At 35.6% G+C, this 27,630-nt stretch overlaps 1 protein-coding gene across 1 annotated transcript; it reads right to left on the bottom strand.

Moving 5' to 3' along the window:
• Positions 1 to 6,474: 6,474 nt before the first annotated feature.
• On the bottom strand, positions 6,475 to 26,923 carry LOC128025635 (1-phosphatidylinositol 4,5-bisphosphate phosphodiesterase delta-3-A-like). Its single transcript, XM_052612129.1, has 7 exons — positions 26,915 to 26,923; positions 26,277 to 26,427; positions 25,757 to 25,873; positions 25,480 to 25,658; positions 16,869 to 17,004; positions 10,363 to 10,512; positions 6,475 to 10,280 (listed from the first exon to the last, which is right to left on the bottom strand). The coding sequence occupies exons 1-7, from the start codon at positions 26,921 to 26,923 to the stop codon at positions 10,156 to 10,158; spliced, it is 867 nt and encodes a 288-aa protein (XP_052468089.1). The 3' UTR covers positions 6,475 to 10,155.
• Between the last annotated feature and the right edge of the window lie 707 nt (positions 26,924 to 27,630).

The raw sequence follows: 27,630 nt of genomic DNA, 5'->3' as shown, positions 1-27,630 counted from the left end.
AATTTAGTATTCATAAATGTAAATTTGGAGGAAATAAGCCTTTATTTGTATAAGCCTTTATAAGCTGCAAAATGTGTTTCAATCTATAAACATTTTCACATCTTTGTTTAACTTTTAAATTTGTTTGTGCGGTGCTGCATGAAGTTCAACACACCTATTGATTCATTCAATTATCAATTCCTCAGGTTTGAGTCGTTCCTTCATCACGTGACAGCCCCATAAGCTTTAACTATAGACTGTATAAAAGGCTTTAACCTATCTTTCATTCTTTTGTCAAGTGATGTGACAGCATTGGATAGAGAAATTAATTTACAAGGTTCCTTACAAACATGTCCATAGTTATTATTATTATTATCATCATCATCATTTTCATCATTATTATAATTATTATGTACTCTTACAGTTACTTCGTTTCTGGTATCAAATTGTAGCTTTTAGTTTATAAATGTATAGTTTATAAATGTGTGAATTTCTGTCATGATGGTTATTTTCCATACACTGAAACAAAGGTAACAAAAAGTTATTGTTATTGTTAAGTCTCTTTCTGAATCAGACTGCATAGGTTAAAGCTGATGGGTCTGTCATGTGATGAATGAATGACTTGAGATATGAACTAATCAATTCTCTTTCCGACTCAAGACTGCATTGGTTATGGGTTTGTCACGTGATAAACAAATGACTCTGAAAAATCCGAAGACTCGAGAGATGAACAAATCATTTCTCTTTCCGGCTCAAGACTGCACTGACTGAAACAGGTGCTATTGGAAAAACTACACTAATTCCAGTACAGAACCTATAGAATTTTGCACATGTGCAACTAAACGAATCACTCCCCGAGATGACTCGTTCTTCCCGAGTTACATTAAAGATTACTTAAAAATGAACGAATAGTTCAAGAATGACCCATCACTATTTTGTTGTCATGGAGAGAAAAGCTACTGAATGCATTACTTTATGGATTATTAAATATTATCTGGATGCAGTCATATGTGCTAAAAGGTCTCCATTGTGCATGTATAGTGCTGTGATTTTAATTGAAGCATGTTGCAAAATGGATCAAATTCAGTGTAAATTTCAATAAAGGCAGACAACCGCAAACTGCTTGTCTATTTTTTTTTTTATTATGTATTTAGTCATAATGAAGAACAATGGAATTATAAAGCAAAAACATGAAAAAATAATACAAGTAAAAGCATGACAGACAAGAAGAATGCTCCATAATTAGATGCATTCAAAAAAGGTGAATCAAAAGTTTAACTGGAATTCATGACATTTATTAGTAGGTTAGATTATATTGTGTATGGATTCAGGTTTACTTGTGTCATTATGGCAGCTTGTTTCCACCATGGAAAGAAAAATAAAGGTAATTTGCAGCCTATACAAATCCTTAGCTACTGATTTTACATGTGTACATTTGTAAATAAAGGCTAACACAATTTAATCCACAGCACACACATCTGAACATTAAGATATAGAATAGGACAAAAGCCTTATATGAGTCCTCTCTGGATAGTCTACCAATTTTACACATGCTCCGGCTACATTTTTATTTCCATACATTTGAATTACTTCTGTATAAAACAGTTTAAAATGACATAAAAAAGACACAGGACCTTTAATCGTACAACTCTTAAACCAAATGGTGGATGACAACAGTTTCCAAGCTAGGATTGGATAATAAAATGTTTAAGTGGGGCTTAACAAAGGTGTATTTGCATTAACATTTTAGATATCTACAAAGGAATTTTGTATAGATTGTTAATTCCAGATATCAACATTGAAATTCTTACTAGTCACAAAGCTAAATGCAGATATCTTCAAGCAAAGCTCTCCCTAGTCAAAAATCAGATTGTGATATATAAAATTAAATTGCAGATATATTTTAATAAGATTTGACAAGGAAGAATGCCAATTCAGTATATCTCTTAAGTTCTGCCTTTTCAAAAATCCAATTCAAGATATCTACAACTGTAATTTGGCTAGTCATAAATTACTTTCAGATATCTACAGATGTATCTGGATATAACTTTAAGAAATCATGAATTTATAATATCTGTAATATGATTGTGACTAGTCATACACCAGTTATAGATATATTGTAATTTTAGATATCACTAATTAGAATTATGTGTAGTACAAAATAATCTTTAATTACAATTTCTACTAGTCAAAACTCATTTGTAGATATCCGGAAATGTTTTCCAATAGAAGTCAATGGAACAATATGACTAGTCATAACAGCATTGTAGATATCACAAATTTATATTATGATTAGTCAAAATAACATTGTAGATATCTCATCCGATATGTATCAAATTACAAATATCTTAATTCTAATTATGACAAAATTGCAGAATAGATATTTGGAATAGGAGTTTTGACTAGTCAAAACTAAATAATGACTAATACAGTAAAGGGTATTAAATGCTAAAACAGCTTGCAGTATTGTACCTTGTTGTCTAGCCGCCATTCTAGGCACAGCACTTGTCATTAAATTATGCATATATCCAAAAAGGAATTCATGATCTCAGAAATAACACTAGTGAAATTACAATTACATATTTACATGTAAAACTTATGTTATTACTAACTGTAATTTCATTTTTTATATCATAAATGTATATTTGGGAGTGATGACGTCATTTTTATATCAAGAATTTGTGTAGGTACTAGTGGAAATGTAATTCCTGTTATCAACAATCAACAACTGATATCCTATCGAAACCGATAACCTATCGAAAATCGCTTTCTTACTAGTAACAATCACATTCATGATATCAGAAATTAACATTGTCACTAGTGACAATCGAATTATTGATATAAAATAAATAATATTTTTTACTAGTAACAATTCAAATTTTGATATCAAGAATAGTCATTTGCACTAGTAACCATATAATTACTGATATTTTTACTAGTAAGAATTGTATTTCTGATATATCTTTTCTGGTAGTAAGAAATATATTTTTGATGTCAACAATTGAATGTGAATGGAGGCCTAGACATTGAACTAGTGAAAATAAATTACATATCAACAATGATAGTTTTTACTACTTGGAACTGAATTCCTGATATCAAGCATTTTTAATAGTGGAAATGTAATACTTGGTATCAAAAATAGTCATTTTTACTAGTAAATTTCCAATTCCTGATATCAAAAATTTGCATTTTAACTTGTGAAATTTGAATAGTTGATATAAAGAATTATTCCAGTGAAGGATTAAAAGTCAACACGGCTTTCCATACTGTGGCATCACTTCCTTACATTTATGAATAGCCGTTGAAATGGTCTTATAAAGTAAAAGGATTGGTAACACTTTCTATGAAGCCTGTATTTATAATACATTATAAGGGTATTCTTGAGGCATTATAATGAATGCATGATGCATAGAAAAATAAAATAATATTATTATATGTTGTATCATCTCATGACTATTCATAAGAACAGTAATATTTACTTATTTGTGGTTATAGCTTTTAAGAGTATTATGATTTATAACAATGAACTTGTTGCACCAACTTTTACAATGGATTATATTTCTCATAGTTATGTGTTATGAGTCTCATATCTTGCCATTTTTCTTATGCTACTTAAAGCAGTCAAAGACTGTTTATAAGTAGCAATAATAATAATAATAATAATAATAATAATAATAATAAATCTCTCAAATAGCCATAAGATCAAATATTAAATCAGATGAATGTGTAATATGACACCTTTGCTTTGAACTTTTTTTATTGTAATATTAGTATGATTATTTTGATGGGTATACCCTTTAGACAGCTGTTGATAAGTAACTGCAACTACATATGAACTAGCGGTAATTAGAGTATTAGTATGTCTGTTACTGTAAATATATGCTAACACTTTATTTTGATGGTCATTCAACAGATAAACTGACTATAAGTGTCTTTGCATGTACATCTACCATTAACGAACTACTATTCTAATGAGGGTTAGTTGGCATGTAGTTACAAAGCTGCTTATAGTTGATTGATTAAGGGGACCATAAAAATAAAATGTAACCATAAAAACATTCAATTTTTTTCAGTTGGAGTATTAAGCTCACATCAATTAATTAACATTAGCTCCACAGAAGCACTGAAATAACACTCAATATCTAACCACTCACAAGCTGTAATAAGATACTGTGCAGATCTTAAATAAACAATATCAATATATGATTCAGTCCATTATACTGTATATGAAGTAGATTTAATATGCTGTTGTGTGTTATAAATAATCATACTCATAAAAGTTATAACCACAAATAAGTGTTTAATGTATCATAATTGTTGTTATTTATTAATTATTTTTATTTGTATAATGCATTATGCATTCATTATAATGCCTTAAGAAAACCCTTATAATGTGTCATAGAAATGGGCTTTATAAAACATGTCACCAAAATTAATTTTATATAAACCTGCAGCCCTCCTCATCTTTCTCCAGGAACCACTCTGTGACAATTAACAATAATACATTTAAATTACGCTACTAGTGTCATTTAGCGGAAATACAAAAATAAAGTACATTTTCAAACAACCTTTGCAAATGCCTCTTTGATGTGTAACACTTCAACTAACTCAAACAACATAGCCCTTACTGGTCTATAAAAGTAAAGGTATGCCTCAACTTTCAATAAAAGGAATACTTTTACCTTAAGTTTCCTGTTGAGAAAAATAAAAATAAACTAGAAATTCAAACATTTCATCAAATCCCTCAATCTTTGTTTACAAAACATGATGTTTATGAAATACAGTATCAGACTTTTATTTAATGTTTCTCTAGGTTAATTCATATAATGCACCTTATACTGCACCAAATGGGAGTTTCTTTACCTAACAGTAGTATTGTGATTGATGGACAGAAATAAGTTGTTCAGAACACACCTTCTTGATTACATAAGATGATGACCCAAGTTAAGGGGTGTGTTGAGGATAATAGTGATGTCACGATTTCAGAAAGGTCGAAAATAAGAATTCTTACTTGGCACTTAGTATGAGTTCTGAAACTTGCATTGTGTTTTTAAAAAAATCTTTTTATTTTTCATTTCATGACACTTTAGCTTTTTTTTAAATACTATATGATAGAGCACTTGGCATTGATTATGTTCATTAATATTAATATCAAATTGGCCAATCAGGTAACATGCATATCAAAATAAACAGATCATAGCATTTTCAAGCATTTCTAAATTGACTAAAATGACTAATGACTTGTCCTAAAAGCCAGAATTGCACTTTGAGACCGAGAAATATGGTTAAAATAACTATTCTAAAAATGTGTGATAAAAAAAAAAAAAATTGAGAAACTAAATAACTTTTACACAAGTCGATTGTTGTAAATATTTTAACATAAAAGTTTCAAAGATTTTGGAATTAACTTGGCAATATGACACACATCAAAAAAAAAAAAAAAAAAAAAAAAATATATATATATATATATATATATATATATATATATATATATATATATATTAGAGGTGTAACGGTTCACAAAATTCAAGGTTCGGTTCGATACGATTCACTGGTGTCACGGTTCGGTACGTTTTAGATACAGCAAAAAGAAAATATTGGCAGATAAATTTCCTTGATTTTTAAAAAATGTTTTATTTATTAAAACTAACAAAGTATGTTTTTTTTTTATTTTTTACATTGAACAATGATGGAGCTATTCTTTTCCCATATTCTATGGTGTTTTCTTAGCAGCATACTGTATAAACAAAAACAGCTCCTTATAAAAAAAAAAAAAATGTTATATTGTTGTAGTAGTTATGAACAAATACAAAGATGTAACTTTTTATATGGAACTCTATAACTCTTTATATTGAGTGTGTTTTTACTCAATTGGTTCTCTAAAGGGCTTATGTTTTTTGGAACAAAGCAGGAATTACTGTCTGGCTGAAATGGGCTCCTGAAGGAATATTGTAACGGGGCTCAATTACATTAAGCATGTTCTTAAAACCTGTGTTTTCCACTACAGAGTAAGGCACTCGCTCACTCAGTACACGCTGAAGGCTCGTTGGAAAATGGCCAAAGGGTCTTTCACACAGGACGCGGTAGTATGCGCGGCGCTGGACCCTGGGCTCAGCGTTGCCCTTCAGATACAACACGATTTGCGCTGCACCATGCCAAGAGCAAAGTAGGTGGAGTTTTCAAAACTGCCCGTGCATACGTTCTATTTATAACAGTTCTTCTATCTAATAACGTGCAGGCCTGTTAATTGTATCGTATTGCTCAGGAAATTCTGACACAGTACAGTACTAGTCCATTTTAATTTCCGTGTTTGTTTGGATGCCCCGATCGATTGGTAAAGTGCACCCAAACACCAGACCTGTTGGTAACGGTTCAATACGAATACGCGTATCGTTACACCCCTAATATATATATATATATATATATATATATATATATATATATATATATATATATATATATATATATATATATATATATTGTCTTTGTGTTGACATCTAATTGCGGTATTTTTAGAGAGCTTTTTTTCTGTTCTAACAACATAAGGATTACACTGGCTCGACTCTCAACACATATGTGACCAATCACGGAAAGTAGGGACACAAGTCGGTTCTAGGGCATTTTGAGTTATTTACAGAAAGTGTAGTCTCCAAGCTTTCCAACGATGTGCAACACATGGAAATCGGATAATATTTGGAGAAGTTGTGGCCATTTGAAGGTAGTTACTCGAAAAAGCTCAAAAAGCAGAAAATAGCCTCTAAAGATTGTGCAGTTCTCACCTGTTCTCACTGCTGGGAGTGACGATAGGGCTCATTTACATCTAATTACATCTCATTTACATAAGCCATACCCCCTGTAAAGCTGCATGTTTGCATAGCAAAGACAGACACAATGGGAAAAATTGACCGCATACTATTAATAATAAAGGATAATGTGCATTGTAAATGTCAGTAATTTATCTTTTTTGACTTTTATAAAAATGATTTAGAGGCTGAAATATGTGAGTTTTATCTTTTTATAAAACCTTTTTTGTCAAAACTCTATTTGAACTTGTGCATTGTAAATAACGTTGCAAGACACTCCTTTAAAATCTGGCCATCATTTTAAATGTTATTATTTTAATGTTTACGTAAACAAAAAGTACATATTGATGCTAATTTTATTTGTTAATAATGTTTATTTGTTATTTGTTGCTGGTTTTCTACATAAAACTTGGTGAATTGATTTCATTGTGTAGCATTAGGACTTTTTGAACAGGATTCTGTGATAACCGTGATCATTTTGGTCACTATAATCATGAAATGAAATTTTCATGCCATTTCATCTCTAGTTATGATCAACTATGATAAACTAAAATTCCAGGACTTAATATGGGGACACATTTCGAGTGAGAGCAAGGTTACATCATGTTACCTTGTAAAAAGCATTGTTACACTTTTCATGTGTCAAAGACAACTATGCAAAAAGTCTTTTTTTTTTGCATTTATTTTTGGCCATATGACAGAGGTCTGATATTCTATTCGTCATATTTCTGTTTTGCATAAAACTGAAGAATATTCGGTACATCCTATACTGTTTTCTAAAATGATCTGATATTAACTTTTGCATGGATTTTATTGAAAAGAGCTTAGGCTCATGTAACCAGTCATTTCACAGTGCGTCTGTGAAATGCTGAGGTAACGTAGTAGTTTTGTGCACGCGTGAACACCATGGCAACGTACAACAAAAAATTACCTCACGCGGGAAACACTAAACATAACTCGTAAATGCAAGTAACTAACGTGAGGTCTAAACATGGATTAAATATGAGATAATGTGTATGTGTTCTTAGAATGAACACAAAATGACAAACTTTGATGTTTATGGAAACTCACCCCATAAGAAAGAGAAACGTATTCTTGCAGATCTCGTTGCCTTCAATGAAATAAGTATCTCCAAAGTTTGCACTGTGCGTCTGTTTGCCTCTAAATGTCCAATAATTTGCATGTCCTGCCACTCTTTTTCCGCAGCTAAAGAATCCAGCCGTATGTTGTACATAATGTCTGGAGAAAGCTTCTGGCTACCCTTCTCCTCGTGTAGCATTTACAGTCAAAGTCACGGATTTTCCCCATTTCTCTGTCTTTATCCCCTTCAAATGTTGCTATCGATATAGCCTCTGATATCTTACGGTCCAACTCGTCTGACGCCAGTCCAATACATTTGTATACAGCCGGACAGAGAGCTGCATAGTAAGTAGCCACGCTTCCCTCGGAGGGCGGGGGCAATAACAAAAGAAACAAAAGCCGGTATTATCCAGTATGGGAATACACACCCGCCCCTACTGCGTGCTAGAATCTCCTAAAAACTAGCCGATTTCAACTTCAAAATGTACGCTTTTAAATATACCAATACTGCTATCTCAAACACGGAGAGGCTTCTTCGTGATCTCAACTAACAGATTCTGCAAAAAAACGAAAATCACCAATTTTGCAAAAAAAAAAAACGCTTCTTTCTCATTTTGCTCGAAAGTTGTGCTGCCGACTTGTGTCACTGGTTTCCGTTACGGGTCATATATACAAATACGTTTCTTCTCTGAGCCAATTCCACTCTCAGCTGCATGGTAAAACGTTTCATTAGGAAATGTAACAATATTTATATAACGTGGGCTGGTGCATATCAAATGTATTGCTTTGCCATTTTAAGACATTACATAACAGCATTATATATCTGCACATATATATTTATATAATAATAACAATTTTCTTGAACATATAACCTTGTTCTCCAGTAAAATGATATACATACTTAAAGGGGTAATATTATGCAATTAAAATTTTTTCCTTTCTCTTTGGAGTGTTACAAACTCTTGGTGGATAAAGAAGATCTTTAAAGTTGCAAAAACTAAAGGCTCAAATCCAAAGAGATATTCTTTGTAAAAGTTAAAAGTCAACCATGTCCACCTAAATGCCTTGTTCAAACGCCCCCCACATGTCTACGTCACGATGTGGGAAGATTTGCATAACGCCACCCAAATGTTCATACAACGAAAGAAGATGTAACTTTGATTCTTGCGTGTAGTATTTTTGCTGCTGCCATGTCGTGGAGATGCTGTGTGTTTCATTGTTGCAGTGAAACTACTTTGTTTGGCCTTCCAAAAGAGGACACAACTATAAATCAGTGGTCAAGTTGTATTTACAACACAGTTCCAAAACTGTTCAACACAAATATTTAGATGTGTGCAGCGCATTTTATGTAGGACGAGAACTGTTTCCTGAGAGAGTAGCCTACAGTGCCGATGTCTTTTCCTATAAAGTGGGGCAATAACAACTTTGCAAGGACAGTCTGGTGCATTTGACTCAGAGCCTGTAAGTTTTCATATTTAAAGAATTTGCCACTGACAATTCAAACGTGAGTTTTGAGCAGTGTAGAGTAGCGCTTGTTGTTTGTTGTTCTCTTTTTGTTTTTCACAAATGCAGACATGGTTTTATGTTTCACAGTGTAATATGCAATGCAATGCGTAAAAAGACATTATAAGTCATTATAATCAATAATTATGTCTCCAATGGATGCCCAAATTTTCTCGTTTAAAATGAGTTTTACTGGTTTTGTCTCATCACGCAGGCGGACACTGCATCGGAGTATGGTAAAGGGAACATTTCTGTCACACTTGAGGTATTTGGCCAATCACAAAGCACTAGATAGATGGCCAATCAAAGAACAGCTCACTTTTCAGAACGATGAACTGTGTAAAAATCGATAAATTTCAGAAAGGTGGGGCATTGAGGAGAAACAATAATTTACATTAAGTGGAAATAATAATGTGTTTTTTTAAACTTAAACCACATAAACACATTGGATGTACTACACTGTATTACACTAAATAATAGCAACATCATATGACCCATGTAATTGTCTATAAGTTAACTTAATTCAAGACAGGTCTAGCTATTTTACACTGTATTCCATCTTGGCATTCTGATTCTATGTAAAATTAAAATTTTGAGGATATCTATTATTTTAACTGGAAAACAAAACAAATATATTATTTTTTTAAAGTGTGAAATGGCTTCTGCATCATTTTTAAAGAAATTGTAACTTGTCTCACACTCGGTGGAAGCAATTTTGGCTCTCAAATTTTGATATAAAACATGTAATTTTCTGAAATAGGGGGCATTTCAAGTGCTTTAACACATTGCTTCATTTTCTGTCACCCACTTGTCCAGCAGGGCTGCTGTAGGATGGTGTGATTTTAACGTGAATGAAGAGACTGGAGGGAGACATGCTAGAGCCGTCTGCCTGCAGCAGATGAACATGTCTGTAACCTGCAGAACAGATGCTATAGAATGAGTGTGCAGTCACAACAGAGCAGTTTTGTTCAGTAAGAAAAAAATTGACAATGCATACCTGTACGCATGCTTGTGAAAGGAAGTGTAAACTGGCCCAGAAAATCATTTTTGGTGGCGTAGTCATGGTCTTCAACCTTAAAGCGTACTAATACCAGCTCTGGCACATGAATCTGGAACTTAAAGGTGCAGTCCCATCTGGGGTTAAAGCCTAAGGAGAATGAGAATTTTGTATTCACATATAATAAAAACAAATGATATATATAATATATATTCAGCATTTATATATATATATATATAGGTACATTTTCGGACCGTTTCGGTACAGGGCTTTCGGTACGGTGCACGTGTGCACCGAATGACTGAATGCAATATTTTGTGTCCGTAACATAGGTACATAGGTACATTTTTGTGTTTCCACATGAACATATAAGTTGGCGGAAGTCTCTACATTCAGCAATTCCTACCCGGCAGCTGATTCTAAAGTTTTCAAAAGGCATCACGCGAGTGTAAACATCACTACAACTAGGAAAAAAAATGACCGTAATTCAAACGCAGCTCCCGTCTGTATTTAAACAGACCTTTGCTCTTAATTCCGATCGGGCCAACAAAATAACGAAATCTGAGCAGGTCTAAACACTGAAACTGTTGTTGCTGCACTTTACACTTTGGAAAAGTTATATATACACACATATATACACACACACACACACACACATACATATATATATATATATATATATATATATATATATATATGTTTAAATATGAGCAAGCCTACAAGCTGGGATTGGTAATGCTGCACTGTAATCATAGTTATTTATTTATATTTTTCATTATATTTTATTATGTAGTATTGGTTTGAGACAGAGTATTTTATTTAGTGGAGAACTTTGCAGTATTATTTTATTTCTAATTCATATAATTATATTTTATTAAAAAGTGTTTAAAAAATGTTTTAAGTAATAAACAACCTGCAGTTTAATGTTTGCATTTCTTTCCCTTACTGTACCGAAAATGAACGAACCGTGACTTTTATATATATATATATATATATACACACACACACACACACACACACACACACACACAAACCCAATTCCAAAAAAGTTGGGACACTGTACAAACTCATATTTTATTTACAATAGAATATAGAAAACATATCAGATGTTGAAAGTGAGACATTTTTGAAATGTCATGCCAAATATTGGCTCATTTTGGATTTCATGAGAGCTACACATTCCAAAAAAGTTGGAACAGGTAGCAATAAGAGGAAGGAAGAGTTAAATGTACATATAAGGAACAGCTGGAGGACCAATTTGCAACTTATTACTTCTAGGTTAGTATCTTTAAAATGAGTTAGCTCTGTTTTGTTATTTGTTTTGGCTTTTCCCCCTTCTGTAGCTTATGTTGCTCCTTATCTACTTCTGTCTAATAAATTTACTTTTTCACTTTAAAGAGTGTTTTGGGAGTCTGTTGATTGGCTCCATGTTTATTGTTATGAATGTTGTTTTTGTTGTTGTTTTAAATACTCTTTGAGTAGAGATTTGACCTCATTAGTAACAAATGGGAGCAGAAGAAATTTGTCACACATTTTAAAATTAACGAAATTATAAAATACATAGGCTATATGAAAACAGAGAACAAAACAATTGTTTTTTTTTTTTTTTTTTGCTCAGTGGAAACATCTTAAGATACGCAGTCATTTTTTCTCATATGGTAAGAATAATACATCAACAAATTATAATGGCCTGTAAAATGTTGTCCTATAATTGTATAGCTTTTTATAATTTTTTCTGAATTCCTTAAAATTATTTATTAGCCTACATTGTTTTTGATTTTATCCATGCAGCAAATGCTTTACAAACAGCTTTAAAATTACTTTATTGCATTCCAGATGCCTTGAATGCAAAACATTGTCATGAATATGTTGTAAAGTGCCTCGATTTGCTGTATCACGTATGTTTGATTAGGGTTAGAGCTGAACTCTGCTGTGTTATATATTATTTTTTAACCATTAGGTGGCACTGTGCTGAAACTACTCATGTTACCTTAGGTCATGCTTGGTTTAACACTGAACAAGTTTGATCAGAATCTGTTAAACTGTTACAGAGATAGAGCCTCTTACAGTTCAAAAGTTATTAGCAGAAACACAAGTGCAAATTTGGCCTGTTGGTAGGGCTAAAGGGTTTGGAGAAAAGATATTCTAAATTTCATATGGTTAGCATTGACACTGTCCTCTATTTGTGTGCCAATTTTCATAACTTGCCTGCAAGCGGTACCATAAGATTTGTACACTTAATAATACACTGAAGTCTTCATAAAATATCATGTTATTAAAATAATAATAATAATAATAATAAATAAATAAATCTAAATGGTCTATGCTCAAAATGGCCGATAAAGGAAAACTGGGTACCATTCAATTTAGTATGCTGCTCCAAATCTGATGATCAATCTTATGATTTTTACTAACTGTTCAGAAATAATAAGCAAAAATTTAGTTTTTATATCTTTTGATCAGTAGGTTGCGCTATGCCGAAACTAATTGTATGCCCTCATGCCATGCCTGGTATAACACATAGCAAGTGTTGTCGAGATATAGTGTCATGTCCATTTTTGTGTAAACTTGTCAAATTCGTTGATATGCTTTACAAAAATGGTTTGGTCTTTTGAAAATCTTTTGCTATTTTTCGGCATGGTCTGAAGATGATCTGAGCCAATTTTGGTGAAAATCAGACAAACTGCTTTGGATGGGTTTGGAAAAAGTAAACCTTTAAGAGAATTCTAAACTGATCTTGATCAGTAAACTTTTAAATTATGGTGTCTTGATTTGGCATTCGCCAAGGAGGAAGACATTTAATAAAATAATCTTATTTTTAACCCTTGCAGTTCATAAGTTATTAGCAGAAACGTGAGTGCATATTTGGCCTGTTGGTGTTGCTAGGGTGTTTTATACTCCAAACTTATTATGGTTAACGTTGAGACTGTCCTCTATTCGTGTGGCAAATTTCATAACTTCCATCAAGCGTTTCTATGGACTGCCATAGACTCAAGTGAGGAAGAAGAAGAAGAAAAGGAAGAAATATAGCTGAAAGCATAAATTACAGGGCCAAACACAACAGTGGCAAAATGATGAGCTAAGTATGTAAGTTAGTGTCAGACCAACTGCAGCAATGAGTAACTAGATAAAAAAGTTTGTCAAGACAAGACCAGAAAGTTTGAAAAGTTTACAAAGTTTGAAAAGTTTGAAAATGTGAAAAGTTTAAGCTTAGCATGTTTCTAGCATTATTAGCATGCGACTAGCATGTTGCTAGCATGCTTCTAGCATGATTAGAATGTTGCTAGCATTTCTCTAGCATGATTAGCATGTTGCTAGCATTTTGCTAGCATGTTTCTAGCATGTTTCTAGCATGATTAGCATGCGACTAGCATGTTGCTAGCATGATTTTAGCATGATTAGCATGTTGTTAACATGTTTCTAACATGACTAGTATTCGACTAGCATGTTTCTAGCATGATTAGCATGTTTCTAGCATGTCGCTAGCATTTATCTAACATGATTAGCATGTTGCTAGCATGTTGTTAACATGTTGCTATCATTGTTTCTAGCATGACTAGCATGTGACTATTATGTTGCTAGCATGATTAGCATGTTGTTATCATGTTGCTATCCTTGTTTCTAGCATGACTAGCATGCAACTAGCATGTTGCCAGCATGATTTTAGCATGATTAGCATGTTTTTAACATATTCTAGCATGTGACTAGCATGTTGCTAACATGATTAGCATGATGCTGGCATGTTTCTAGCATGATTAACATGTTGCTAGCATGTTTCTAGCATGATAAGCATGTTTCTAGCATGATTAACATGTTGTTAACATGTTTCTAGCATGATTAGCATTCGACTAAATGTTGCTAGCATGGTGCTAGCATGATTAGCATGCGACTAGCATGTTGCTAGCATGATTAGCATGTTGCTAGCATGTCGCTAGCATGTTTCTAGCATGATTACCATGCAACTTGCATGTTGCTAGCATGATTAGCATATTGCTAGCATGTCGCTAACATGTTTCTAGCATGATTAGAATATTGATAGCATGTCGCTAGCATGTTTCTAGCATGATTAACAAATTTGGTAGCATGTTTCTAGCATGACTAGCATGTGACTAGCATGTTGCTAGCATGATTTTAGCATGACTAGCATGCGACTAGCATGTTGTTAGCATGATTTTAGTATGATTAACATGTTTCTAGCATGATTAGCATGTTTCTAGCATGTTTCTAGCATGATTAGCATGTTGCTAGCATGTTTCTAGCATGACTAGCATGCAACTAGCATGTTGCTAGCATGATGATTTTAGCATGACTAGCATGCGACTAGCATGTTGTTAGCATGATTTTAGTATGATTAGCATGTTTCTAGCATGATTAGCATGTTTGCTAGCACGTTTCTAGCATGACTAGCATGCGACTAACATGTTGTTTGCATGATTTTAGTATGATTAGCATGTTGCTAACATGTTTCTAGCATGATTAGCATGTTGCTAGCATGTTTCTAGCATGACTAGCATGTTGCTAGCATGTTTCTAGCATGATTAGCATGTTTCTAGCATGTTTCTAGCATGACTAGCATGCGACTAGCATGTTGCAAGCATGGTTTTAGCATGATTAGCATATTATTAAGATAGATAGATAGATAGATAGATAGATAGATAGATAGATAGATAGATAGATAGAAATAGTCAGATAGTCAGATAGATAGATAGATAGATAGATAGATAGATAGATAGATAGATAGATAGATAGATAGATAGATAGATAGATTAGATGAGTTTGAATGAGTTTAAATTGATTAGCATCAAAGCTTGATTGAGTCTAATGGGATTTGGAGCTTGGGTCATCTGAACATCCTGTCAATGAAAGTCTATGGGATTTTTATGAATTTTTAAAATTATTTTTTAAGAAAACCGTAACTCAAACCAGTCTGAAAAGATATAGCACACCAAGTCAGAACAGTATGAAGGTCTGACCCGAGTTTGGAGTATGTAGCTTGAACGGTCTAGGAGGAGTTAGTGTCCAAAAATTTTGCGGCCAGAAAAATAATAAGAAGAAGAAGAAGAAGAAGAAGAAGAAGTTTAAATAGGATTTCAGTAAGTTGGCTTTCTCAAGCCAACTTAATTAAACCCATCTTAAGATAAACATAGTAAAAATGGCTGAAAAATCATAAAAACAATCATTATTAACATAATTTATTGGTTTTACGGTTTACGGTTTTATGGTAACTTTTTTGGTTTATAACCAAATTGTTTTGGTGTTGCTAGTGTGAGGTGACTATGACATAAAGTGTGGTGTTAATATGTCATAGCTTTGCACAGATACAGCCTGCAGTTTGCCATCACACCATCAAATTCATTGACGTCATGCCATCAAATAAAAGAAAAAACGTTTTGTCTATCAGCACAAGATCCATTACTTTTTACAGACATGGTCTGAAGATGAGCTGAATTTGGGGAAATTCAGACCAATCATCTAGGAGGAGTTTGAATAAGTGGGTTTTCAAAGTAAATCAAAATGGGGAAAACAGGAAGTTTTGCTGATTATAGGAAAATTCGTATTGATGTTCTCTGCATGATCCAAGGAATCTATAAAAACCAGTCTCATAATAATAGGCAAAAATAATCAAAGCCATCATCATTTTTGTTTTTATTTTGTAATGATATGCCAAAGCATTCATGAAATTTCAAAATGGCTGACGTCCAAAATGCCTCACATTGGAAAATTGGGTATTGTTCAACTTGATGTCACATTCACTTCAAAAATAGCTGTTTTATATATCCTGCCGAAAGAGTGCAGGTACCTTCAGGTCATGTTTGTTATAACACACATCAAGTTTGGTTTAAATACACCAAAGAATTGGAGACATAGCCTCACAATCATTTTGGCATGGAATTTGCTCATGTTTGAGAATGGTTTGACTTGATGTCCATAACTTTTTAACAGCATGGTCTGAAGATGATCTGAGAAATTTTGTGCAAATTACACAAACCTTTTAGGATGGGTTCGAAAAAGGTTTTTAGAAAACTTCAAAATGGTGGAAAAAGGTTAATGACTGATGACATCATTAGGTACAATCAAATCATCTTGTGGCAAGGAATCAGAGGGGGAAAAAAAAACCCTTACAGAAGTTAAAAGCATGACCTAGACAGCAAGCAGTTTCGGGCCAGAACCGGCCCACATCTGGCCAACGTGAAATCCATGCGGCCCAGATGTGGTCCGGTTCTGGGCCGAAACTGCTTGCTGTCTGTGAAGCAGGATTATAAATTTGAACTGTTGATGGCACTAGAGGTTTTGAGTTAGAGACTCCAAATTTGCTGTGTAATGAGTGGTATGGTTCAAACTGTCCTCTATCTGTGTGCCACATTTTATAACTTTCCCACAAGTTATTCTATAGGCTGCAATAGAAGAAGTAGAAGAAGAAGAAGAAGAAGAAGAAGAAGATGAAAAAGGAGAACAAGAAGAAAACTAACAGATACAATATGTTCCCTCTAATAATTCTGATGTACCATTATTGTCGATTCGGTGCGTCTTCTTTCTATTGTTATCTATGGGAGCCCCATAAGTCTGCACCCATACAAGAGGGTCTACAATTGAGCTGAGCTTCTCTTTGTCAGGTTTAGGCAGCTGCTGGGCTGAAATCACCTGAAACGAGAGAAAAAAAAAAAAAGAGCATGTATGCCAATATGAATATGGTAAAAATATGGGAATGGATGCTGCCACAGATTTATTGTAATGTAATTAAATATCAGATTGTTTTCCATCAAAAAAAAAAGACTGAAGCACTTGGAAAATTATCAGTGAGCCCAAGTAGCTGTTGTCACACTCTGTGACTAAAGACCAGCCAGCAATGACATGTGGGGCCCAGATGGGTTAAGTTCGGGTTCCATGGTTACTGTGTGGGCATGGGCTTTGGCTGGGTGAAATCAGCAGGTCCCATGTACGTTTTGTAGTATGAGTCCCACATAGGAAGCCCATATGAGCTGATTACATGGGCCCCATAAGGGACAGGCAAACGGCCATTTGGGCATGGGTTTGAACTGAGAACACATATATGGGTCCTGCATAGCATATTTATGGGCCAAGTGGCCATGGGTTTGATTTGGGAACACATATATGGGTCCTGAATGGCATATTTATGGTCCAAGTGGGCATGGGTTTGAACTGGGAACACATATATGGGTCCTGAATGGCATATTTATGAGTTTAGTGGGAATGGCCGGATAGGTTTAATCTGGGAACGCATATATGGGTCCTGTGTGGCATATTTATGTGCTAAGTTGGGTTTGATATGGGAACACATATATGGGTCTTGAATGGCATAAATATGGTCCAAGTGGGCATGGGTTTGAACTGGGAACACATATATGGGTCCTGCATGGCATATTTATGGGCTGAGTGGGGATGGCCGGAAAAAGGAGCGTCCACCACACAGACGCCATGAGTATATTCTGTATTAATGTATTTTTTTTTGAGAGATGTTTTTTTTTTCAGAGATTTAAAAAAATATATATATTTTTGATTTGTTTACCAAATTGGTTATAAAAACGATGTTGTGACATTGAAATTGTTTTTAAAGATTATGTCTGTTGTTCAATTTAACAATATATTTCTTGAAGTTCAAAGCTTCAAATGTCTTGTATTCATCTTGGACTTTCATTCTTTATTTTTAGTTTTTCTTAAATTGTTTCCTTAAACCATTTGGCATGGTTGGGCTTAGATAGGCCTTGCATGAATTGCCCAGTTAGGACCCACACAAGATCCTTACAGAGCCCACTTTAAGCTCATAGGGACATTCACGGTTGAAACTTGGTGCAAGCCCACTTTAAACCCCTTCAGGCAGGTGGGGCCCAAATGGGTCTGACATGAATTGCCCAATTAAGACCCATGCAGTACCCTTACAGGTCCCACTTTTAGTACGTCCCCATAATGGGGCCCACATTTGCCGTCCATGAAGCCCGTTGATTAGTATTCTGACAATTCTGACAATTAGTATAATGTCATAGTATAATTCTAAATATACTAGCCTACTGTATCATATTAAATTTGCACATTTCTAGGGCCTATAATTTATCAATACGCCAAAAACTTTGCTAAAAAAAATATATATTAAAAAAATGATCCTAAACAACACAATCTACTTCATGCCTTCTGTCCCCTGTGTCACAGTTATGGACTTCTTTTGCAGTGTTTTCATTTATTTTCTGTCGACCTTTGATTAGATCATTCAGTTCACCTGGGTTTTATTAGTTATCATCCTCAACTGTCTGTCCCTCATTATCTCATCCTACTTACCCTAGCTGCCATCAGTGGTGGACGAAGTACACAAATCAAGTACTTGAGCAAAAGTACATATACATATGGTAAAATATTACTCCAGTAAAAGTAAAAGTACTCCTTTTTCAATTTTACTCGAGTGAAAGTACAAAAGTACTCAATTTTTTATGTACTTAAGTAAAAAAGTACTGCAAGATAGATGTTTGCAATTTTATATAGGCTACTTAATTTAATTTTATATTAGCAATTTTTTTTTTATAATCCTACTGCTCAAAATACCTGGGATTTATTCCAAAATAACCACTTTATGGAGTCAAGATATATTTTTATTGTTGATATGGACTACGCTGATGAGAGTAATGTTCACTGTGAAGCTTACACTGTGATGTACCTGAGAGAAAACAGAGATGACCATCTGATTTTCACCAGGTGGCTGAATAAAAATATTTGGACATTATTTATAAAAATTACATCAACTTAGCACCAACAAGCTAACAATATTTACTTATTTTCAGTACGATGAACATTCATGTCTGTCTACTCATCTAGTTAATCCAAACAATATACATACGTATAACATTACTGTCGATAAACAATATGAAAATAGACGTCACATAGGACATTTTAATAAAACGGATCTATTGTATAAAACACACATTACGGCAGCGGTGAATTTGAACGTGCATGAGTTATTGTATTTAATCTGTGTTATTTTAAGTTTTTTTTGTTGTTGTTTTTTTTTAACCTAAAATTGATGTGTCTGCATCATCGGCACTCGAGCATTTCAGTGGGCTTAAATAGATCACTCTTTACAACGGATTTAGTTCCCAAACAACTGACAGTTTTGACCTAAATATGATTTTCAGTACAATAATTAATCCAAAATTTCGACATTGATAACTTTAGCATTTAGCAACATCAGACGCACGCGCGCTCACAAGATCTCCCGGTTCATAGTTCTGAAGACTCGCACTAAACGGTTCATTTGAATCAGTGAGTGGTCGACTCCAGAACAGCTGCAATAGGATCATTCTAATTCCTAAACGAATCGTTTGGTGCGATTTGCGATCCGATTTAAAAGTTTATTTTGAAAAGACTCAGTTCGTACATGATGAATCACACACCGCTTCTGCGTGTCGGAGCACGTGATATATTATATCGAGTAACGATATGTTTTATGAAATGTAGTGAAGTTAAAAGTACGATTTTATGCTTTGGAATATAGTGAAGTAAAAGTAAAAGTTGCTCAGAATAAAACTGCTCCAGTAAAGTACAGATACTTGAAAAATTTACTTAAGTACAGTAACGAAGTACTTGCATTTTAAATCTAGATTAAAGACCCATCTCTTTAACCTGGTTTACACATAACACACTAATATGCTTCTAATATCCAAATCCATTAAAGGATTTTTAGGCTGCATTAATTAGGTAAACCGGAACCGGGAACACTTCCCATAACACCCGATGTACTTGCTACATCATTAGAAGAATGGCATCTACGCTAATATTAGTCTGTTTCTCTCTTATTCCGAGGTCACCGTAGCCACCAGATCCAGTCTGCATCCAGATCAGAGGGTCACTGCAGTCACCCGGATCCAGTACGTATCCAGACTAGATGGTGGATCGGCACCTTGAAAGGACCTCTACAGCCCTGAAAGACAGCGGAGACCAGGAAAACTAGAGACCCAGATACAGATCCCCTGTAAAGACCTTGTCCCAGACAACCACCGGGACAAGACCACAAAAAATGATGATTCTTCTGCACAATCTGACTTTGCTGCAGCTGGAATTGAACTGCTGGTTTCGTCTGGTCAGATGAGAACTGGTCCCCCAACTGAGCCTGGTTTCTCCCAAGGTTTTTTCTCCATTCTTAGTTGGGGTCACTTCATTTACAGCGATATCATTGACTTGATTGCAAATAAATGCACAGACACTATTTAAACTGAACAGAGATAACATCACTGTATTCAATGAAGAACTGCCTTTAACTGTCATTTTGCATTATTGACACACTGTTTTCCTAATGAATGTTGTTCAGTTGCTTTGACGCAATGTATTTTGTTTAAAGCGCTATATAAATAAAGGTGACTTGACTTGACCTTCCTTCAACAAGAGCATGACAGAATAACCGGCCCAACAAAAAGTTAAGTGGCGCATTTTCCCTCGTTTGTTTGCTTGTTTGCTGGAGCAGGTGAAACTTGCCCTTGAGGACCACACAATACTATTTGTGGACATTGCCAACAATACCAGCTACTCGCTCTGCTCATTCAATTTAGTGAGCCTTGACATCACATGCACAGCGTGGTTGTCCGAAGACGGTCCTCGAGGGGATTTTGTCGCCTTTGTGGAGTTGATGCTGTGAGGTGCAACTCACCACTGACACCTTATTACATTGAGGAGGACTACTCTACCAGCACCACTCTGGACCCAGAGCCCAGCCAACCATAACCCCACTATGCGGAGGGCTTTCCCTGAGCCCACCGTGGACGAAGAGTCATGAATCATCTGACCAGGTGCGAGAGCTGGCAAAGGTGGATGATACAGTGGAGAGTAAGGGCGCAGAGGAAAGCCCCGCCCCCTGTTTCACTGCTGAGGGTGAGCTTAAGCAGGACTCAGGGGTTTAATAGACTATTCGGAACTACCCTGTCTTCTCCCATCATCATCTGAAATCTCTGCCAGTCCTGTTATGGCCAAGGAGGGCACTCCTTAACTGTTTGTTTGCCCTAAACTATCTGAACTGTCTATCTCTAACCCTTAACGGTCTGTCTGCCCAATCCAGACCATGGAGGTCATGCCCAAACTGTTTGTCTGCCCTGAACTGTCTGTCTGACATGAACTATCTGTCTGTCCTGTCTCGACCATGTAGGTCATTCCCCTACCTGTGGTCATCTGGGGTGTGAGAGCAGCACACACAACCCCCGTACTGCTCAAAACTCCAATCCAGCCTCCCTTTCTCACCACCTCTGCTTCGGTCCTCACCACCGCATCCCTTATCTCAACCTCCAGTCTCTGAGACCCAGACTCCGCCTCAGCCCATTTTAATCCCTAGCTCCCTCCTCTCCATTGTGGCCTTCATTGACCCGCCATCACCTCAGGACTCCTTTCCTCAAGCTACGCCTCATAGATCCATCCCATCGGCTCTGTAGGGCACCTTTCTCCATCAAGATCCACCTTGGTCTTTTGTCTCTCCATATCCACTGAGGCCTTCCGGAACCATCTGTTCTGCCTTGGCCCTCCAGATCCTTTCGTCGCCCTGGATCGTTGGCTCTCCGTCTCTGCCTCAGGCTCATCTCCCACCTACTCTGCATATTTTCCACTTTCAAGCTGAATAAACTCAAATGCTTATTGGATTTAAGCATATCAGCTGATGTGTATTTGTGTAATGAGGGAGAGTGTGGCCAAAAGAGATAAACACCCTATATAAAGGTGTGCATAATTATTAGGCAGCTTCTTTTCCTCAGGCAGAATGTGCCAAAAAAAAAAAGATTTAGCTGACTCAGAGGGATGCATCACTCTTGAAATTGGAAAGAAACTGGTTTGTGTTCATAGAACCATCAAACGTTTTGTTGCAAATAGTCAACAGGGTCACACGAAAAGTGTTGAGAAAAATCTTTTGTCAAAGATTTGAGATGAATCTAACATGAAGCTACCAGGAACCCATTGTCCTCCAGACCTGTCATATTCAAGAACTGCAACCTATCTTGATTGCCCAGAAGTAGTACAGAGACATGTCCAAGGTAAGAAAGGTTGAAACCATACCACCACTAAACAAGACACTTGAGCCCCTTTCACACTGCACGTCGGACCTGGCAAATTTCCGGAACATTGCTGGGTCGCCTTCTGTGTGAAAGCAAACATGTCACGGGACTAATCCCGGGTCGGGGACCTAGTAACATTGCCAGGTTCAGTCCCGGAACGAGCGATGACTGAACAAAAGCCAGATCTAATGCCATGTCGTAGTGATGACGCATGTTATCACACAACTCTTTTACCAGGTATTTTGAAGACACATCAACGTTCGCGACAAAAAAATATGTGCAAACTGTAATGAAGCAGAGATCAGGTAGTTCCTCACTTTCCATGCTGATGCTGAGATCGTTTGCTAGCTTCAGTGAAAGTATAACGTGCCTAACGTTTTCGACTCGTACATTACACATCACACCCTGATGTCACGTGTCGTTACGGCACCTTTATGGGTTGTGTGTGAAAGCATGTACATATTCCTGGTAGAGCTGAAGATCTTTGCCCGAACCCGACGGGTTATTTCTATCATCTTACGCGGGCTCGGGCCGGGCTCGGGCTCGCGCTGCGGTTTGCAAAGTAAACGAGCGGTCATGTGATGTGTTTCGATTAGCGCGATAAAGATGCGAAAATGAATGCTGAGCAGGTGTAACGGAGGCTTGCCTCTGGTGATTACGTTTTGGTTGCACCAGCAACTAAAGCAAAGTCTGAGGTGTGGAAAAGTTTTGACCATGCTTATAATGAGATTAATGAGTGAATAATGACGCACCATCAGTGAGCGCAGGAGCGCGCTGAAGACATCTACAGTGGATTCATTCATTTCCCTCCACAAAAACATGTAGACCTAGCCTAATCTCTGTGAGTAAAGGTTTTTCAAATGATAACTAAATATTCATTGAGTCTTAAATGCATAATGTTGACAGAGTATTTACGCTAATGTTGGCATTATTCTTTTATTAAATAAAGCAAATCCGGCGGAGCCTTTATCTTAATTTCGTTATTGCCAAATACCCATCTTAATTTAAAATTTATCTTAATTTAATTTTTTTTTTTAAATGACTCATTTTTATTGGTGCGTTGGTCTATTTATAGGTTAAATGAGCCTATGTCTAGAATGCTGAGATGTTACGATGTGACACAGGACTTATTTTATTTCTTTATTCCAACTTCCAAGTGGTCTAGTCTACGTTAGTTATGAGTAAATTATGTTAAAACATGAATAAATTGCTCATTGTTGGCAAAAGGCAAAAGAGCTGTGTGCGTGCGCACATTTGAATAATGTCGGGCTGTAAACGGGTTCGGGCTTTAAAAAAGCTGTCAATCAAAATGTACTTGTCGGGCTCGGGCCGAAACCTGTCGGGCTCGGGTCCTGTCGGGCCTAACTTTTAAGGCCCGATTACAGCTCTAATTCCTGGTAATCACTGGCAGTGTGACAGTGCAAAATCTAGCGACCCGGGAACAATTGCCAGGACACATTACCCTTGTATTTGCCGGAATTGCAGTGCGAAAGGGGCTATAAGTTGAGACTGGGCCATGGAATATCTGAAGACAGATTTTTCACAGTTAATATAGACTGATGAGATGAGAGTGACTCTTGACGGACCAGATGGATGAGACCATGGCTGGATCAGTAATGGGCACAGACTTCAAGGTGGAAGTGGGGTACTGGTATGGGCTGGTATTATTAAAGATAAGCTAGTTGGACCTTTTCAGGTTGAAGATTGACTCAAAATCAACTCCCAAACCTACTGCCAGTTTTTAGAAAACCCTTTCTTCAAGCAGTGGTACAGTAAAAAGTCTGCATCTTTCAAGAAGACCATCATTTTTATGCAGGACAGTCCTCTATCGCATGATCCGAAGTATTCCACTCCACAGACAGCCAGTAAAGGCCTTAAAGAGGAATGAATAATGGCATGGCCCCCTTCTTCACCTGATCTAAACCTTATTGAGAACTTGTGGCTTTTCTTAAATGGTAGATTTATGGTGAAGGTAAACAATACACCTCTATGAACAATGTGTGGGAGGCTGTGATTGCAGCTGCACACAAAGTTGATCGTCAACAGATCATGAAACTGACAGACTCCATGAATTGAAGGCTTATGACTTTAGCTGAAAATAAGGGTGGCTGCATTGGCCAATTTTATTTATTTATTTATTTATTGATGACAATAATTTTTATTTGTACATTTTGAGTTGTTTATTACTTTAACTTTTACAGATGAAAATTAACAAGATGTGAAAATTTTAATTTTTCTTTTAGTTAGGACAATAATTCTGCATACTTATAGCTGCCCAATAATTGTCCACACATAGAAATTCACCTAAGAAAGCCAAAACCTCACTTTTAATTCATTAAATAATCAGGTTTGAGGCTTTTTAACATTTTGGATTGACCAAGAGCACTGTAGTTGTTCAGTAATAAAATTAATCCTCAAAAAAAAAAAAAAAAAAAAACATTGTCTAATAATTGTGCACATGGAGTTGACCCAAGAAATTTGCATATTAAATATGATACAGTAGGATAATATATTCAGAAACTGGCATTATAATTATTTTTCAACAGAATATTACACAGAAAGTTTAAATTATGCGAGAATCAATGTTTTAAAAATGTTTATACAAGATTTAAAGCATTATTTTTTCAGTTAATTTATACCACCATAGGGTGACATATCATGGGGGATACATTTACAATTACATTTATTCATTTAGCTGACACGTTTATCCAAAGTGACTTACAACTGTCAAAAGGTTACATGCCTCTGGAGCAACTAGGGGTTAAGTGTCTTGCTCAAAGACACATTGGTGTCGCACAGTGGATTCGAACTTAGGTCTCTCACACCAAAGCATGTGTCTTATACACTGCTCCAACACCACCCCAGATACAGATTTTGAAAAAAATCTTGAACCCAAGAAATGAGAACTACACTCACTCCACAGCCTCTCAAATGTTTGTGCCCCCAGGATAGGTCACCCTTTTTAGGGTTAAGTATATGTGTAATACATGTCAAATGTGAAGTCAAATGTGTAACACTGTGACATCATTGAGCGTTGTGAGGTTTTGTTTTAATAAAGACCTCTCTGTTTAGTGCTACAGTATACCTTGATAGTAAGCAGAGTTGGATTGTGGCCAGGGCCTCCCCCAGTGTTTTCTGGGTTAAACTCTGAATCAGGCTGGCACATAAAGCTCGGTTTTAGCAAGTAGCCACAGCAGCCATTTGGTAAAAAACGGCCTCTGTTTAGATCCATCTCTTCACATTGGGTTTGGAAGTTCAATGCCACTGTAAAATAATTTTTTGTCAGTTGTTTATAAATGTGAAATACACACTCATTTTAAAAATGATCATAGTCTGCATGTTTTCTTTGCTTAAATGTTTACCCATCTGACAACCAGCATTCCACATGTCTTGAGGGTTGTAGTTGGAGGATTGCACACGCTGACCAGATGGGTAGATCCTGCTCAACTGCATGCTGTTGTGACGTACAAACAACTTCCCTATGAAAAAAAGAGAGAGACATTTTGGAACCATTAAAAAAAAAAAAAAAAAAAAAAAATCTAATAAATAGGAGACAATGTTTATCTTTGATTTACTGTTAAAGTTACATTAGTTTTTTACTGTAGTCGTGTTGTTTATGTGTGAAAAAAGGCAAATATAACTTCTGTTTACACATCATTTCGTTAATTATTCAATTAATTATGCCAAAAAAATAAAAATAATAATAACAATAATTGTGTGTAGTTAAAGATACATAAAATAATACATAACATGACAATAAACACAATATATAATTTGAAATGTGGAGGAGATTACTCTGTAATTTATATTTTAAGTCCACAGGGAACAAAGTATCTGTACACTGAATAAACACACTCCCAAACATGCACTTGCATATAGTACCTGATTCTTTGATTAGTTTCAACGCATCACTCTCAGAAAACGAGGATATTTCATTGGGAGGTTTCTTGGCACATGGGTCAAACTGTTTGAAAGCAACACTGTGGGTGTACACCACCAGATCAGACAGCTCTGGACTCAATTTGCAATCCCTCTGAGGAAAAGCAAATACAAAATGTAACTTAGTAATCTAAAAATTCAAAAGTGAGGATTATGATGTTCCTGATGATGATGAAATAGCATGTGATAGTGATAGCAAACCAAAGTAACATGAAACCTATACTCGGAATTTGTCCTCTGCATTTAATTCATCCAAGATAGTGCACACACAGTAGGAGCAAAGAGTAGAGAACACATACACACATCGTGGTCACCCATGCACCAGGGGGGCAACCATTATTGCTGTAGCACCTGGGGAGCAATTGTAGGTTAGATACCTTGCACAAGGCCACCTCAATTGTGGGTTTTGAGTGTGGAAAAAATTGCTGATCATTCATCCCCCATGTATACAAACATACATATCAGTGATTCTTAAGTGCCTGGAGCCCCCAAACACTGCACATTTTGCATTTTTAGTCTTTATTAATGAGTTGATGGCCTGAATCAGGTGTGTTGATTAAGGAAACATGTAAAAGTAATACCTGTGTCATACCCATGCCATTGTACAGAGTTGTGTCCTGATATGTCACAAAAACAAGAGCACACACATACACAAACACGTCTATGTTACTAAAAGGGGACTGATGGGACCAGTGTTTCTGGTCAATTTGAAGAAAAGAAATTACACAAAGTTTTCATTTAAGGTCTTTTTTCATAATATAACTGATTTTTTTTTAATATATTTTTTAAAACATTCCAAGTGAGTACCATATGCTCTGAGCGATGTCTACCTATCCAACAGGAGACCTCCATAGAATGCAATGCAACTGTGTGTGGAAACACAAGGGCAATTGTACCAAAGCATTGATTCGTCTACTATTTGGGGTCACCCAAATAGTAGACGAATCAATGCTTTGATTCTAGGAGCCTGATTCGACTACCAATCTAACAGTGGATTATTCACAGGGTGTTATTGATTATGCCATTTTGACTATATGGGGGAGCTCAAATATCTGATTTCACATAGAACTACCGGTTTTATCCCAATAAGCTAATATACAGCCTATTATGATTAAGCTGTAAGAATCAGAAAAGAAAGATGCTTCAAATTAATATTTTAAAGTGCGTGAATAAATCCAACCACCCCTATAGATTTATGTTTCACTTTCCATAAAACGTGACCAACAGAGGAGCATCTTTGTTGCTCCTCTGCTCCATCTTTAATGTCACAGAAGGTTTTAATATAAAAAATGAATCT

Source organism: Carassius gibelio, chromosome A12, assembly GCF_023724105.1.
Source record: "Carassius gibelio isolate Cgi1373 ecotype wild population from Czech Republic chromosome A12, carGib1.2-hapl.c, whole genome shotgun sequence".
In the NCBI taxonomy this organism is placed as follows: Eukaryota; Metazoa; Chordata; class Actinopteri; order Cypriniformes; family Cyprinidae; genus Carassius; species Carassius gibelio.
This window is presented reverse-complemented; position numbering and strand designations above follow the sequence as displayed.